Source organism: Mytilus trossulus, chromosome 7 (assembly GCF_036588685.1).
Source record: "Mytilus trossulus isolate FHL-02 chromosome 7, PNRI_Mtr1.1.1.hap1, whole genome shotgun sequence".
In the NCBI taxonomy this organism is placed as follows: Eukaryota; Metazoa; Mollusca; class Bivalvia; order Mytilida; family Mytilidae; genus Mytilus; species Mytilus trossulus.
The window spans coordinates 20,639,628-20,657,528 of record NC_086379.1 but is presented as its reverse complement, the minus strand read 5'-3'; the positions used below and the strand labels follow the sequence as shown (position 1 = coordinate 20,657,528).

The 17,901-nt window shown below is 32.7% G+C and overlaps 1 protein-coding gene across 1 annotated transcript in view; it reads right to left on the bottom strand.

Annotated features, from left to right (window-relative positions):
• Window positions 1-17,901, bottom strand: part of LOC134726238 (uncharacterized) — an 89,728-nt gene that overhangs the window by 48,584 nt on the left and 23,243 nt on the right. The window contains exon 4 of the mRNA XM_063590639.1: window positions 7,124-7,312. Within this exon, the coding sequence (XP_063446709.1) occupies window positions 7,124-7,312 (189 nt within the window). The remainder of the gene's footprint in view (window positions 1-7,123; window positions 7,313-17,901) is intronic.

Here is a 17,901-nt window from a genome sequence, read left to right as displayed (position 1 = left end):
AATTAACAAAATTGACTTTTGTCTCAACAAAATTGACAAAATTGATTTTTGTCTCAACAAAATTGACAACATTGACTTTTGTCTCAACAAAATTAACAAAATTGACTTTTGTCTCAACAAAATTGACAAAATTGAATTTTGTCTCACAAAATTGAATTTTGTCTCACAATCTTACCTCACACAATTGACTTTTGTGATTCAATTTCCATAATAGGTAACAAAAGTCAATTTTGTATGCAAATATGTTTATATTTGCATTCCTTTTAGACAAAATTGACTTTTGTTATGACAAATATGAATTTTGTCTACAAAAATGAATTTTGTCTACAAAAATGAATTTTGTCTACAAAAATGAATTTTGTCATGACAAAAATTAATTTTGTCTACACAAATGAATTTTGTCATCACAAAATTGAAGTTCTCACAAAACAACTCTGTAGCACATAGTTTTGTAAGACAAAAATGATTTTGTTATGACAAAATTGAATTTTGTACAAAACCATAAGAGTCTCTTCTTTTCATATGTTCAGTAGATCCAAATGTAATTAACACCTCTTGTCATCTTTACAAAAACCTTTGATTTTGACTTAAGAGCTACCTTATACGGGGCGCCGAATAGGACTCTTGTGGTTTTGTACTCAAAATTCAATTTTGTACGGACAAAAGTGACTTTTGTTCAACAAAAATGAGTTCAGTTTAACAAAATTTGTATCATACTGCTAATTTAAAATTTTGTCATACAAAATTATCTATCAGCGGACAAAAGTCACTTTTGTCATGACAAAATTCATTTATGTTACACAGACTTGACTTTTGTTACCTAATTTGAAAATTGACCGAAAAAAGTGAATTTTGTATTCAAATTAGTTTAGTTTGGTTTCTGTGAACTAATTTGCATACAAAATCGACTTTTGTTACACAAAATTGACTTTTGTTACACAAAATTGACTTTTGTTACACAAAATTGACTTTTGTTACACAAAATTTACTTTTGTTACACAAAATTGACTTTTGTCTCAACAAAATTGACAAAATTGACTCTTGTCTCAACAAAATTGACAAAATTGACTTTTGTCTCAACAAAATTGACAAAATTGAATTTTGTGAGACAAAATTTACCAATGTGAGACAAAATTGACTTTTGTCTCAACAAAATTGGAGTAGTTAACATAAAGCATATATCAATTATTACAATATGTATGTTATAACATTTGATATAAATGATTTCCCATTTCTGAATTCCAAATTCTGAATTTTGAATGCCGAATTCTGAATGATGAATTCTGAATTATAGATGAGCCTTCTCGGCTTTCGTATACCTGGATCATCCGTTTATCATGTTTATGTTTATTTTGGAGATCATACACATGTTTTGAGTTTTTATTCTTCCACTTTGGCTGTATGTTCTTAAACAATGGATGATATTAGAATATCGGTAGAATATTGTTAACAAATCTTATTGTTTCTGTAACATAGTTTTAAACTAGATTCGTCATCCATTATACGTTTAGAAGTGATTTTTATAAATAAATCAAAACTTCATTATTTTATTGAACGGATTAATTGTATAAATATTGATTGTGAGAATATCTTATGTAAAAAGGATCAAGGGAAATAAATATGTAGGTAAAACAACATTTAATATAATTTTCTTAGAATGTAACCTTCTTTTTTTTAACAAAAACCTTCGAATGTAAAACTTAAAAAATGAAATATTTAGCATGTTCTTCTAATAATTGTCCATAATACAAACTTGACACACGCATCGAGAACCTCCAGAACTATATTTGCTTCCTTATTCCTGGTTAACAAACACACTCGCCTTGATCATAATCAGATTCAATTATGTATCTTTACAAAAATTAATTCAACTTAATCGTAATGATTGATACAAATTTATATTTTATAGCCAAACAAGATAAAACTTGCTTTCAAAGGCGTACCAAATTATGCCAATTAAAAAACATACAACTTATTGATTTCGTGCTTTATTGTTTTTGTCTCCGACGTATATAAATGATTTTGTGTTGACGAAAAAATTTTAATAAATAATATTTAAACTGTCCTGATTCGGTATAGGCATTTCCTTACCTACTCGTGAGCTTAAAGGAAAATCCTGTATAGATATAAGAAGATGTGGTATGAGTACCAAAGAAACAACTTTCCATATAAGTCAAAAATTGTAAAAGTAAACAATTATAGTACGGTCTTCAACACGGGGCCTTGGCTCGCAAAGAAAAGCAAGCTATCAAGGACCCAACATATGACTAGTCAGTATAAAACCTTTAATATATAGATGAAAGGAATTTCAAATAAAAAGAAAAAATACAACGTCACATCAGGCGTAAAACAGTTATTTTGATTTGCTTTTGATCGTTCAATTTATGAGCACTTTGCGAAAAAATTAAAAAAAAAAAACAAAGATATAACCCCTTCCCCATCCCCCCCAAAAAAACATAACAAATGATTGTTTTTTTTTCAAAACAAACCGAAAAAAACAAACGCAAAATGAAAGTTGATATGTTTTGATTGCGGTCTAGTTTTGATTTGATATTATTGTATGGTTTCACTTGACTTGGATATGAAGAAATGTTTATTTTCTGTCAGTTATAAATCTTTATACTAATTCAAAAAGAATATTTAAATTATTTTTTTACAAAACTTTCATTCCCATTGTAATGTTTCAGATAGGCTACAGTTACCATACTTGTTTAGTGACGCTCTAATAAAACCAGTTTTATTTTAGACCAATTAAACTACGAAGTTGTAGTGCATTGAGGACAACAAATTGCGGTAGATTTAGCGAAATACAGCTTAGTGTATTCCTGAGGTAGAACATGATTCGTATTTACACATATTGAAAGTTTTGATTACAGTTGATTTTTTTTTATTATAACCATATCGATGATAATCCATCAGAGTGCAGGATTGCTGACTACACGGTTGGGCTAGTGTTTAACAATGTTTTATCTATATTTCATTCTAAAGACTTACCTGCGTTTGCATATATCAGTACAAAGGTATATAAAATTACCCCATAAACAACAATCATTTTCGTGTATTGTTGCAGTACACATTCATTGATCTAAATATTTCTTCCTGCTTCTTATAAAATTATACACTCAGGAAATTTAATATACAGTACGCAATTGTATTGGAAGAGGTGTATTCCGGTCTACAATCACGTTCTGCACAGGAAAAACACAAGTTGTTTTTCTTTAGGATTTTGAATTTAAAGATGAAATGAATATAGCATACAATGGTATAATATGTATAAGCACCCTTTATAGTTCGGAAAGATATGTTCATTCTATAATAGAAAAGAGAAGGAAAAAATGGCAAATCAAAGCATATGAAAGCAAATTTGTTTAACCCCACCTTATTCTGTATATGCCTGTCATAAGTCAGGAGTCTGTCGTTTGTTTCTCTCTGATATATTAGTTTGTCGTTCATTATTTTGTACATAGATTAGGTCGTCTGTTTCCTCGTTTGTATTTATTTACATTATTTTGATAAATCTGGCCTTTTATAGTTGCTTATTTTTGATGGCCATACGATGACTTTTATGAACAAACTATACTGAATTTGGTCTTTTATCATACTATATGCAATAGGTCAACTATATTCGATGTATGAGAATATCTTATGATGAACATGTCAGTCTCGCAGGTTTTTATTTGACCTTGACCTCATTTTCACGGTTCAATGCTCATTGTAATGTTTTCAAGCTTTTTTGTTTTAGATACTATAAGCCATAGGTCAACTATCTTAAACGCATAGCTTGATTGTAAGATGTACATGGTTCGTCTGACCTTGGCCTCATTTACATGGTTTGTTGGTCTATGAATTGTTTTTTTTTTAAATTTAGTTAAGAAACTATAAGCCATGTATTTTGACGGCATGAAAAAACGCGACCCTGTCTGATGACGTCACATAGAAAGAACACATCTTTTTGCAGATCGGTCGCAAAGAAGGAATAAGTTTGCCTGCGCATTGTTTGAAAATCATTAGAGAAACAGATTCCACCATCAAATCTTGTGTAAAATGATATTTATCCACTCTCGACAGTTAAATTCTAAATAATAAAAACGCTCGCCGAGCCTCGTGTTTTAAATTTGAAAATTGAACGGTCTCGAGTGGATAAATATCGCATTACACTCGATGCAGTGGTAGAATTTATACATGTTTTTAATCCATATAGAGTGAATTTTTAACACCCAAGTAAGCGGATAAAATCCAGTTTTTACCTTATATTTTCAATACCCTGAATAAAACGTGTCATTAAGAAATCAAATTTGCAATGAATACTTGATTTAATACAGAGTATAATCTTAGACAAACAAATAACATAAAATAATTTATTTATTAACTTGATAAGCCAGTGATTTTATTATTATCTGACATGTGCTTGTATGTTATGATCCGAATCAGTTTGCAAACTAATGCATCTATAAAACTACTTGATATAAATTAAAAAAACTTTTGTTTTAAGAAGCCCAAAGTTTTGACTCACAAAGCTTAATTGACGGTTCATTTGATAAAGTAAAAACAGAGATATTTATGTCGTTCTATTTTTTGTTAAATATGCATAACACTAGCCCTTAGAATTTAATAACCTAATGCAGACATGTACAGGTGTTGGATTTGATCTTCGGATAGGTCGAACAATTATTTTGATATTTTTTTCTAATCCACTTATCGTTTGTTTTTGACTATACCTCACCATGCCTTAATCCTATTCCTGCACATGAAGAAACTACCAGCACCCTCCACTGTTGCCTGTTTTGCGACTTTCTTTTTGTATCTAATCATATCATTCCCATAATTATCATTTCACTTTCTATTATGGATAGGGATGTTTCTTTTGGTCGCCTCCTCGACCTGTCCCCTCTGCATTGTCTTCCAATTGTTCTATATCCAAGTGTTCTTCTCGTGCACCAGCTTATAACATTTTTTTTACATTGATCCATGTGGATTAGGTTCTATTGTGTAGGACGCATCATCTTTAGTTGTTAGATAATTTCATTATGTTTATTATTTTATCAGGTATAATCTCATTATTTCTAACATAATAGTTCTGTCCATGCTATCAAAAACGTTTTTGAAATCCACAAATTATGCCGATGTGGTGTTGCCATTCTATGCACATCTCTTCTTCTACTTTTACTTTGTAATGACCGCCTTCAACACATTGAAGTTTATGTCAATCTTATTGCGCATTATTTGTGAAGACATATATACAGTGAAATATAAAAAAAAATTGTGATAATAAACAAAACAATTTTTTTTTAACAAGGTGGAAGTGCATATTTTTAATTTATTATTTTTAAAATATTAAGATAAAACTATTTACACATGATATGAATTTATGGGCTGTAGGTGTAGTTTGAGACGGCTACTTTGAACGACTCCATATAGTCGCTCATCACAATACTCAGGGGAAGGCTGTTCCAGATTTTAATTGTACGTGGGAAAAAAGATTGTTGTCTTATTTGTGTTCTGCAGGATGGAATTTGGTATGAGAGTGTGTGCATGTTCCTGGACTGTCTGAGCGGTTGAATTAATCTGTCTGTTTTTGTGATAGCGATAAGGTGATATGTAATTTTATAGAACATGACCTGGCGTGCATCTGTTCTTCTGTTTGCAAGGTCTCTCCATTTTAAATGATCTAGCATGTCACTAACGCTTGAGGTGTTTCTGTGTCGGTTAGTGACATATCTAGCAGCCCTTCTTTGTACCTTTTCTATTTTGTTAATATCCTCAGTAAAGGAAGGGTCCAAAACTGAACAGGCATATTCTAGTGATGGTCTGACTGAAGATTTATATGCCTGTTCCTTTACTGAGATGGAACTGATGTTCAGATTCCTTCGAAGAAAACCTAGTGTGCTGTTGGCTTTATTGCAGATGTTGTTTATGTGACTGTGCCATTTTAAGACGGATTGAATTGTCACACCTAGGTATTTCGCCTTATCAAAATGTTCAAGAATATGGCCATGTAAAGTGTAATTATAAACGAATGGATTTTTATTTCGGCTGATGGACATGACATTACACTTGTCAGGATGGAAAGCCATTTTCCATGTATTTTCCCAAATGCCTAGTGTGTTGAGGTCTTTTTGAAGGGTTTCGCAATCACTGTTTGATTTTATTACCAGATATGCAATTTACTATTTACACATGATATGAATTTATGGGCTGTAGGTGTAGTTTGAGACGGCTACTTTGAACGACTCCATATAGTCGCTCATCACAATACTCAGGGGAAGGCTGTTCCAGATTTTAATTGTACGTGGGAAAAAAGATTGTTGTCTTATTTGTGTTCTGCAGGATGGAATTTGGTATGAGAGTGTGTGCATGTTCCTGGACTGTCTGAGCGGTTGAATTAATCTGTCTGTTTTTGTGATAGCGATAAGGTGATATGTAATTTTATAGAACATGACCTGGCGTGCATCTGTTCTTCTGTTTGCAAGGTCTCTCCATTTTAAATGATCTAGCATGTCACTAACGCTTGAGGTGTTTCTGTGTCGGTTAGTGACATATCTAGCAGCCCTTCTTTGTACCTTTTCTATTTTGTTAATATCCTCAGTAAAGGAAGGGTCCAAAACTGAACAGGCATATTCTAGTGATGGTCTGACTAAAGATTTATATGCCTGTTCCTTTACTGAGATGGAACTGATGTTCAGATTCCTTCGAAGAAAACCTAGTGTGCTGTTGGCTTTATTGCAGATGTTGTTTATGTGACTGTGCCATTTTAAGACGGATTGAATTGTCACACCTAGGTATTTCGCCTTATCAAAATGTTCAAGAATATGGCCATGTAAAGTGTAATTATAAACGAATGGATTTTTATTTCGGCTGATGGACATGACATTACACTTGTCAGGATGGAAAGCCATTTTCCATGTATTTTCCCAAATGCCTAGTGTGTTGAGGTCTTTTTGAAGGGTTTCGCAATCACTGTTTGATTTTATTACCAGATATGCAATGGTGTCATCTGCAAATAGGCGTATGGTGGAATTAAGCCCAACTGGTATGTCATTAATATAAAATAAAAACAGAATTGGGCCCAGAACAGATCTTTGAGGCACTCCGGACTTTACAGGCACATAGCCTGAAGTCTCACCCTCTGGGATAACTGCTTGGGTACGACATGATAAGAAGCCCTGTATCCATGCATTTGTTTTCCCCTGTATCCCATAGTAATTTAGTTTGTGTGTTAACAAGTTATAACTGGCTTTATCAAAAGCTTTGGAGAAATCCATTATAAGTACATCTGTTTGTTTTGAGTTTTCCATATTTTTAGTGACATCATCTACAAATTCCAAAAGTTGAGTTTCACAAGATCTGTTTTTTCGAAAGCCTTGTTGTAGATGAATCTTAGTTTAAAAATTTAGTCATTACAACTTTAATTGGCTCTAAAAGAGTGTCATGTAACACATCTATTATTCTCTTTGCAAAAACTCAAAGGTACAGATATTAACATGATTAAAGATATACAGTTTTTAATTTTTGCAATTTTTCATATCATCTTTTTTTATGATTAAAAGAAGTGGTCCTTCTTTCCAGTCTTTGAGAGTAACTTCTCTCTGCCAAAGATTGTGTGTAGTATTGATCCTTTTGTTTCTACATGTGATCTAATTATAAGGTATCACAGTTATGGTGTCTACACAAGCTACAGTGAAATACTATGTATTTCATTCACGCTTATTTTGGTCTAATTTAAATCTGTTGAGAAAAAAGACATTTCCATTTTGTACTTTATTTACCTTTATTCAATGTTTTTTTTATTCGGGGGTCACTGATTAGTCTTTTCAGGACGAGACACGCGTCTGGCGCAAATAAAAAAATTCAATCCTGGTGTCTTTGAAGATAATAAAAAAACTAGAAACACACGATTGATCGTTTCTCAACGATAATAAGGAGAGAAATTCGAATTGACACGTTTATCTGCTTTAAACATTGGATCGAATGCACTATCAAAAAACCTACTCAAATTACCATACTATATTCTAAAACAAAACTGAAGTTCAATGCACTTCACAATGAATGTAAAAAGTAAAATCACAAAAATACTAAACTCAGAGGAAAATTTTATCGGAAAGTCCATAATCACCTGGCAAAATCAAATTACAAAACACATAAAAAAAAACGAATGGGCAACCTTGGTACAGGCATTTTCAAATATAGAAAATTGTGGATAAAATCTGGTTTTATAACATTTCTTTTACAGTGATTATGATTTTGTTTATTGGCTTAACATATTAAGTGCAATGGTGATAATATTCTAGCTGTAAATCATGTAATAAATGCATTTTTTATATTTTGTATTTCAAGCAAATCAAAACAGAATTTCAAAGACGTTTTGTTTCTTCTTGGAAAATTTGATAACGAGGGTAGACTGAATGTCAAGCTGATATGCTGAGCTATAATATTTTAGATGTGTAACATTGTAGTTTCTTAGGTGTTTCTTGGAATACATGTTTATTTTTACCAGGACACAAATTAATGGATTCCTGACGACCCGACCCATCTTTGCTTGAAATCATCAACGTTATATACTTTGCAGATAGGGAGCAAATAGACAAGTTTCCTACACTATATATATATACATTGTACATACGCAGATGTTGTATGATTGCCAATAAGAGAACTATCCACGACCGTTCAAATGATCCTGTTTTAAGCCATCAAGAGCAACCATGAGGCACTCAACCATGATAATACATACATTGATGTCGAATATAAAAGGATACCACATGATACATATGAATTAATTCAATTGCGAAAACTAATGGCCGAAATTATAACAAAACAGTTTTTGGAAAACAAATATGACCATGAACGAACGACAAAAAAACAACAAAAAAAAACCCAAGCTTTTGACTTGGGACAGGTACATACAGAATTAGTGAGGTTAGATATGTCTGTGAACGCGTAACCCTTTCCTATCCTGTTACAAGGGTGTAGCATACCAACATAGGAACAAACTGTAAAAGTGTAAAGGCTTAATTAATTAGATTGATACAAATAGAAAAAATAACATCTCACAAATACATAAAATGGACAAGGAGGGGTACTTGTTCATCCCCAAAACAAGCAAAAGAAGACACCAAATAGACATGTATAGCACTCAAAATTATTACCAGCCAGGTTTAAATCCAATAACACATGTAACAATAAATTTAAAAAATATCATATTACTAAGACTTGAATATCAACCAGTTCACATCCAAAATCGTATGGATTAAGTGTAAAGACTTCAAACACAGTCAGAGAAATACATGACCTTGCGTAATTGACAGATTGTAGTACAGTGAAAGTAAATATGTGTAATATTAAGTATGGTTTTAATTTGTAAACACAAAAATCGTCATTTACACCAATAACAACAATGATATGAAGATTTAATTCCCGTGTTGAATAGGTAACATTTTAAGTTTATTTAAAAAATTGCCGAGATTACTCGGATCGTATCTTAATATTCTTGCCTAATTTACAACATCATCGTACAATTAAGGAGGTGATATAACATTTGAAGTTAGTTTTCTACAGGTAGAGACAAACTTGCAGAGCAAATCTTCGTATCAATTATAAGGACTAGATTACAACTTCACCATAAGACCTGTGGAACAGAGATTCTATTAAGATGAACGAACATTGTTTGTGTGTATGTCCCTAGTCGATATATTAATTCAGTGGTTGTTGTTTGCTGCTTTGTATCTTTGTTTTAAATTATTTTTCTTTCATAAATCAGATCATTAGTTTTCTAGTTATTTTATTTGTAATTCCGGGTCCTTTTACAGGCTGCTATAGGTACGGATTTTGCTTAACTCCATCGAGATTCATGATCAAAGGGCCTGCATTTCTTAGTTATGGTCAAAGAATTTTGCCTTGATTACATGTTAAGTTTTTCACTTTTCACTTGTTTATATTCAATATTGCATAAAAAAAAAACAGTCAGAAGGAAATAACAAATATGGCAATATCTACACCATAAAAATATCTCTAATTCAGCATGTCAAAAACGTAATCGTGATACTTCAGTTATGGTTCATTGTTTTGCGGGTTTCAATATTTCTAACTGTATTTGCATCATACTTTCAAAATTACAAAATGTGAGACATATCTCTGTATCAACAGTTATTGTTTCTTATAATTTAAAGCTATTTCTTTAATTAGAAGATACCGTTTTTTAATTTTCCATAGAAGTACCAAAATGAACAGACACCGTAGTTTTATTAGATAGAGCCCACTCATTATAGCGCAGATATCGAATGTCCAGCTATAAAGGATCAGAAAAAAAGGGATCTCAAATATCGTAAAAGGTCAATATTTTCTGAAATATAAAATTCATTAAGATTCAAATTTTGTAGCTCCTGTGATGCTTTAAATCTAGATACTAGGGTAAAAAATGTTTGTCTGTAATTTTTGCGATTCAAACACGGTCACGTTTGTCAACTCCTTTTAATTGGACCTTCCAATATCAATATTAAATGCATGCAGGACGTATTTCGATGTCAACAGTTTGAATGTACAGTAGTATAATACATTTCTGAATGTCAGCAATTCTATTTAAGAGAAAACTCCTCAAAAAGTTTGAGGTCAGTTTGTTTGCATTAATGGCTCATGTTTTTTTTCTAAATTAAGATGATTAAGAGGTTCGATTCCTATGGATTCCTCTGAATAAAGTATCAGGTGGTATAATTTGGCCTGGAGGATATTTGTAATAATTTGCGTTGAACTTATGGCATCTCCAATGAGTCGGCTCTTCTCTATAAGAAACTTGTCTGCCTTGTGTAACGTTTAGCTGTCTGATATTAATCGGCCAGTGGAACAACTTAATGAACTGTTTTGTCTCAAAAGAAAACAATTGCAGTAAGGCGCCAACAGATAATAAAACTACAATGGATATAACAGTATTGAAAATTGGACAATTCTATAAGCGTATATCCGATAATAGATTTTGGGTAAGATGATATGGAGTTGGACGAGTGAGAATAATAATTGGCTGGTGAAAAGAGCTTTTGTCGTGCTATAACGCCAAAAAAACAATATAGTATCCAACATTTTTCACATGTTAATCTGTTGCTAAAACTAGGTCAAATTCAATTTTGACTGTTTCTTCTTTTTCTGCATTATCCATTTTGATTTCAAAATGTTATTTTGCATGGCAAAATGGAGCTCAAGAAATCTTTTGACGGGTTATTATAATCTAAGTCATTCATGTTTACGGACAATATTTGTTTTAACAATAGCTTATAAACACACAAAACCCTCAAGTTGTTGTCAGATGATCTCGTGCGAACTATTGTCTGGTGATGTAGGTAATGTACCTTTACAAACGAAATGTAATTCCTACAAATGGTTGTTTTGTGAAATACAATAGAATGCAATTCACTGTCTTTGCAGTAATGTTTTACAGGACCATCTGTGAGAGCTCCACTACCACAATACACTATAGGTAAAACCTCTTAGATTCTATCCATGTCCCAGCCAAGTAATCTATTCATGATTTTTGCTCACATTTTCAAGTAACATGATGATGTTCATTCGTATAACCATACCCTTCAATTAATTTCAATTGTTTAACTCATTATAGATACCAAAACTACAATTATGTACATTTAAATAAAGGCAACAGTAGTATACCGCTGTTCAAAACTCAAAAATCCATGGACAAAAAACAAAATCGGGGTAACCAACTAAAACCGAGGGAAACGCATTAAATATAGGAAGAGAACAACTACACAACACCGAAACGCAACACACACAGAAACGGACCAAGCATCAGACAAAATACCACGAGAATAACACATATAACATCTAAACCAAATACATGAATTTGGGATAAACAAGTACCGTGCCACGTCTTATCTTAATATCTCAAAAATAAGAGAAAACAAACGACACAACATTAAAATGCAACACATACAGAAACGAACAAGAATATAACAATGGCCAACTTCCTGACTTGGTACAGGACATTTTTAAACTTAACTTAACACTCGTTTTGCCTATCAGAGACTCATCAGTGACCCTTAAATGTAATAAAATAAAACAGCTATGTATGCAGAAGTTGAGGAACCACTTATTTTATCGACAGTGATTTTAGATAATGAATCTGTATGTTAAAAAAAAGATTTGCGTAAATAGTACATATTACAGTACGGCTTTCACTTTATTGTACGATGACGAACAGAAAAACTATTAAAATGGGAAACCAAAGGCCATATTTTTCTTAACTTATACACAATATATATAATATGGCAGACAGCAACCAATTAAAACAAGTGAACAGCACATAACAGAAGGCCGGGTTGCAGTTTTTTGAATGAGGACTCGCATTCATTAAAAATCAATTCAATATTCATATTATAGAGGTTAATCAATATTTACACTCTCAATTTTATATCTTAAAGGTATAGCTTGAGCAATCCAAAAATATTGACAGACTGTGAGACAATGAGAGTTGTAAGGAAAAGACATTACTACTTTGTTAAAATTGTGTCTCGTCTGTTTTGGTTTTGTTTTTGAACAATAAAAGATGATTGAAATAATGAGAATTCTAAATCAGTATTTGAAACAATAAAAGAATATTCCAATTTTGCTTAATATAAACAGATTTTATATGTTTTCATCGATCATTTTAAGATTTACAAGCTCTATGTGTATCATTGACATAATCATTCAGGGGGGATAGGACCTTTATCGGGACTCCGGGATCGGGAGTTTTTAAGCTCGGGATTTCGGGATTGACCCTTTCGGGATCCGGGAATTCTTTTTTCGAATTTCGGGACTTCGGGATTTCGTATTTTTTAAGCCCGGGATTTCGGGATTTCATGTTTTTAAGCTCGGGATTTCGGGATCAAGACCACCCCTACCCCCCTCATCATTAAGAAAAGATATACCGTTAGCAACAATGTTAATACTGATACATCTAAACTTCCTAACTTAGTCATTGCATTTTAGAGAAAATTCTGAGAAAATTTAGTAAATTTAAAAAAAAAAAAAAAAAACATAATTTGGTGGTAATTTCCCGTCATCTACAAAAGACTCACCAGTAAATGTCAAATATAATAATTACAATACAAAATAAAGACAGAAGAGATGTATTACCTGTAACTTCCTCGTCAAATCCTAGCAAAGTACACCTTAGGAAGTGAACAAAAGTTTTGAAGTCCTTTCTACGTTCTTTTCGTTTAATTCTGATTTCAGCATTTTTTCAAATACTGGTGACTCTGTAGTTAGCTGATCCTTATTGACTTGTAGTTTTGTGTTTGCTATTTTAATCACCAAATCATGCTCAGCGAATGCAGACACACGCTTTTGGTTTTTGTCTTCTATATACATCAGTGTCAAGCCCATCTAGTTCTGTATCCGAGTGTTCTGGTGAATCCCGATATGGCGCTGGCTAGAATAAAAACAAGATCCGCGAAAAAGCAATTATGCTTCAAATTATGGAAAGCCAACGGGGTCAAAATTCTTAATTCGTAACTTGTTAATTCGTAACTTGTAACTGTGTAATTTCTAAATTGTTAATTCGTAAATTGTCAATTTGTAACTTGTTATTGTTGAATTCATAATGCTTAATTCGTAAATTGTCAATTTGTAACTTGCACCTTTGTAGTTTCAATTCTTAATCGGTAAATTGTCAGTTTGTTACTTGTAACTGCAATTTCATAATGCTTCATTCGTTAATTGTCAATTTGTAACTTGTATCTTTGTATCAAAATTCGAAATTCTTCATTTGTTAATTGTCAATTTGTAACTTGTAGATTTCATTATTCTTTATTGGTAAATTTTCTTTTTGTATATTGATGTTTTGTTACTTGTAACATGTGACTTGTCGATTCGTGAATTGTCGATGTGTGAAATGTCGAAGTTTTAAATGTCCTCGTTGTATTATGCTAACGATCATTATGACGACAGATGGCGCTCGGGTTCTTCTTCGGTGTATAATCCTCTTGCAAGTATAGGAGCACCGCCATATGGAATATACCAAAGAAGTTTAAATCAATTATGTACAGCGCATACATATAAAAGATAACAAATAAATAAATACAGTGTTTGTTTTAAATGGCATGTATAACAGGGACCCTTTTTTATATTTTAATTAGGTAACCTCGTGTAAACATACTTATTTAAATGTCCTCGTTGTATAATGCTAACGATCATTATGACGACAGATGGCGCTCGGGTTCTTCTTCGGTGTATAATCCTCTTGTAAGTATAGGAGCACCGCCATATGGAATATACCAAAGAAGTTTAAATCAATTATGTACAGCGCATACATATAAAAGATAACAAATAAATAAATACAGTGTTTGTTTTAAATGGCATGTATAACAGGGACCCTTTTTTATATTTTAATTAGGTAACCTCGTGTAAACATACTTATTTAAGGTACTGGTCACCAAACCTGCAATGAGGTATGTCACTTCATTTATGAAGGTATACATGGTATATAGATGTGTCGCTTGAACGTGCTTCTTTATCAACCTCGCAATTGCCAAATATCTGACTATCACTTGGCAAGAAATTTCTAATAAACATTTAACCGTGTCAAAACAAGAATAAAAACATAAAATATAAGACGGTGCTGGAAAAATACTAATATTGTCCCGGGCCCGTAAATTTTGGACTCAATGTATAATGGCAAAAATGGTTTGACAACCATCATTCATTAATATTATAATCTCAATATTGAAATTTCAGAAAAGAATGTAAATATCTAATGATATGTTTTAATACAATAAACAAATGGACGAACAGTCTTTATTTATTTAGCTCCTGAGTAATGAACATAAATCAGGAATCTGATGTAAAGTAATTGTCGTTTGTTTATATAATTCATACGTGTTTCTCGTTTCTTGTTTTTTGTATATAGATTAGACTGTTGGTTTTCCCGTTTGAATGGTTTAACACTAGTAATTTTAGGGCCCTTTATAGCCTGTGGCTCGGTGTGAGCCAAGGCTGCGTGTTGAAGGCCGTATCTTGACCTATAATGGGTTACTTTTATAATTTGTTATTTGGATGGAGAATTGTCTCATTGGCGCTCATACCACATCTTCCTATATCTATAAAAAAAGGTTTAATGCTATCATATAGGAACTTTGCAAAACAAACTGAATGAAAAATTATTTTAAATGAGTCACTTATTTAACGTATACTATATACCAAAACTGTGTTGAATATGCACTATTTTGTAATAAAATATATAGGAACCAGAAAACCGTAACCGAGGCCCTAAAATTTGAGATGTTGTCAACCGGAATGCGAGAAAACAGCGTATATTTAAATGTTCAGGTCAATAATAAGATATCATATCGTCAATAGTATGGGACCAGTTCATATCTACAAACATCAATAAGCTTGAAAGAATATACCGACAACCTGCGAAATTTATAAAAGGGGAGTACAAATCCAGAGAAGTTGGTTGCGTCTCAAACACGCTCACCAATCAAAAACTACAAGACATACAGACAAGACGCTCACTGAGTCAGAAGCTAATATTTCTGTACGATGTGGTCGCAGTGATATAGAACCAGACAATTTGAAAAAAACTCGTCCAAAAAAGAACACTAAATTACTGCCCAGGAACCGATTTAACAACAATCAGTCAAGAAATATTGGGAACCAACATGCAGATTAAAAACTACACGAAACGTTTTGAGATTTCAACGAGTGAAATACAATAATATTCTTACTCATTTTTTTTCCTAAAAACAGTATTCGAGTAGAACCACATTGAAGAAGCGTAGTGCGTACACCGAGCGTTGACAGCCGTTCAGAAACTTCTCTCGTGCATCATCAATACATCGACGGCGCTCTCTCTACCGTTGTATTAAAGCCGGTATTATTATCCACAACGTTCTCCTACAGATACAGATCTAAAATGATCATGGTACTAGATCGAAATATACTAGGAGGTGTCCCCTCTATATATTTTTTAATGACCATGATCGTCAAACTATGAAACTGTTTATTTTTTAGTACACGCGTACCTTCATAAATTTGAGAATGGAGATAACTCCTCTCAAACCACACAAAAGAGTTTCATGATAATAAGGACATACTAAGTAGATTTGCATATTGACAAGAAATTACAATTCGATCTTTTTTCTAGAAGTTACGCCTCTTTGAACTTATGTGTTTCGATATACCTCTGCAATAGTTTATCGTCGCAACTCCTCGGGTCTGAAACCACATAATTTCACGAAACCTTGTAGATAATAAGGACATACTATGTAGATGTATATATCGACAAGAAATTATAATTCAATTTTTTTTTCTTATACAACTTTTTTTCTTAAAGTAATTTTATTTCTCCAGTGACAATGTGGGGACGTGGGGCATGATCGGGCATGTGCTCACTAAGGTTCTTTGATTTTATTACTCCACGGAAATATTTGCACATTATTTGGGGTTTGGCCAAAGGAGTATGTATTTGGTCATTTTTAGGGAGCTACCATTGATTTTTATTGGGGGGGGGGGGATGAAAAATTTTGTCCTGCATTTTTTTAAGCTGTAATCTCTGTCCTGCATTTCTATTTTTCACTCTGTTCGGTCCTGCATTTTTTTTTAGTTTATCCTGATTTTTTTTACCTAAATTGTCGTCCTGACTTTCTTTTTTGCAAGTGTCTCATCCTGCCTTTTTTTTACTCAAAACTCCTGTCCTGCCTATTTTTTTCAAATTCCATCGTAGCCCCCCCCCTCCCCCCCCCAAAAAAAAAAAATCAAATAGTAGCTCCCTTAGAGTAAAATAATAGCACAGGCACTTGTCTCAGAATTTTTTTCCCTATATACCTTAATATAACACAAGGTACTTAACTAAATTTTTGAATAATGACACCTAGACCCAAATTCCCATTATTTTATTTATTTCTCGGTTGTCAAACCTACTTAAACTTAATATGCCGTAAATCTAAATTGATTTATCTACACAATGGTATATGACACGACTATCATTGTTGCCGGGATCATTAGTAGCAGGCCTTAGAAGTCGGTCAACGGGATGATTTTGCATTCGTCTCAATTTTTGGCAACACCCAGCCCGCAGTGATTGAATTATTATAAATTATTATTAAAATAAAAACTGTCAGCGTCCCTCCGACTATGAATTATTACCTTTATTGTAAATTCTTTACAGATTATGTGAAACAAACCCAAATAAGTGTGTTATGAAACACACGTGTACACAACGACACTAATGTAGAGTTATAAATTGACCAAAATTTCCCACATTTATTTTTAGTCAGACGATTGACCAATGAGAAACCAGTATAAAATTACATGCGGACTGGGTGTTGCCAAAAATTGAGACGAATGCAAAAAAAACATCCCGTTGACCGTCTTCTGAGGCCTGCTTCTAATGATCCCGACAACAATGATAGTCGTGTCATATACCATTGTGTAGATAAATCAATTTAGATTTACGGCATATTAAGTTTAAGAAGGTTTGACAACCGAGAAATAAAAAAAATAACGGGATCTTGGGACTGGGTGTCATTATTCAAAAATTTAGTTAAGTACCTTGTGTTATATTAAGGTATATAGGGGGAAAAAATCTGAGACAAGTGCCTGTGAATAATAGCCTGGGATCATGGCTGACTGATCGACAGAAGAGGAAGGCGGAATACAACCGGGTTTGTCAATAGGATATTAGGATTATATTGTTACGCATTCATTGCAAATGATTTTTCATTTTATATTTGACATGCAAGTTTAAAACAAAAAAGCTTTATTGATTAAAATCGTAAATCATTTCAGTTAATTAATGATTGACAACATGTTAGATTTAGTAAGGTTGCCGGGCTATAAGGAGGTGTGGCACCAGGTGGGTTTCAAATCGGGAGTACGGGGCATTCAGCAGCTGTTGAGATCGAGGGACTCGTGAGTATT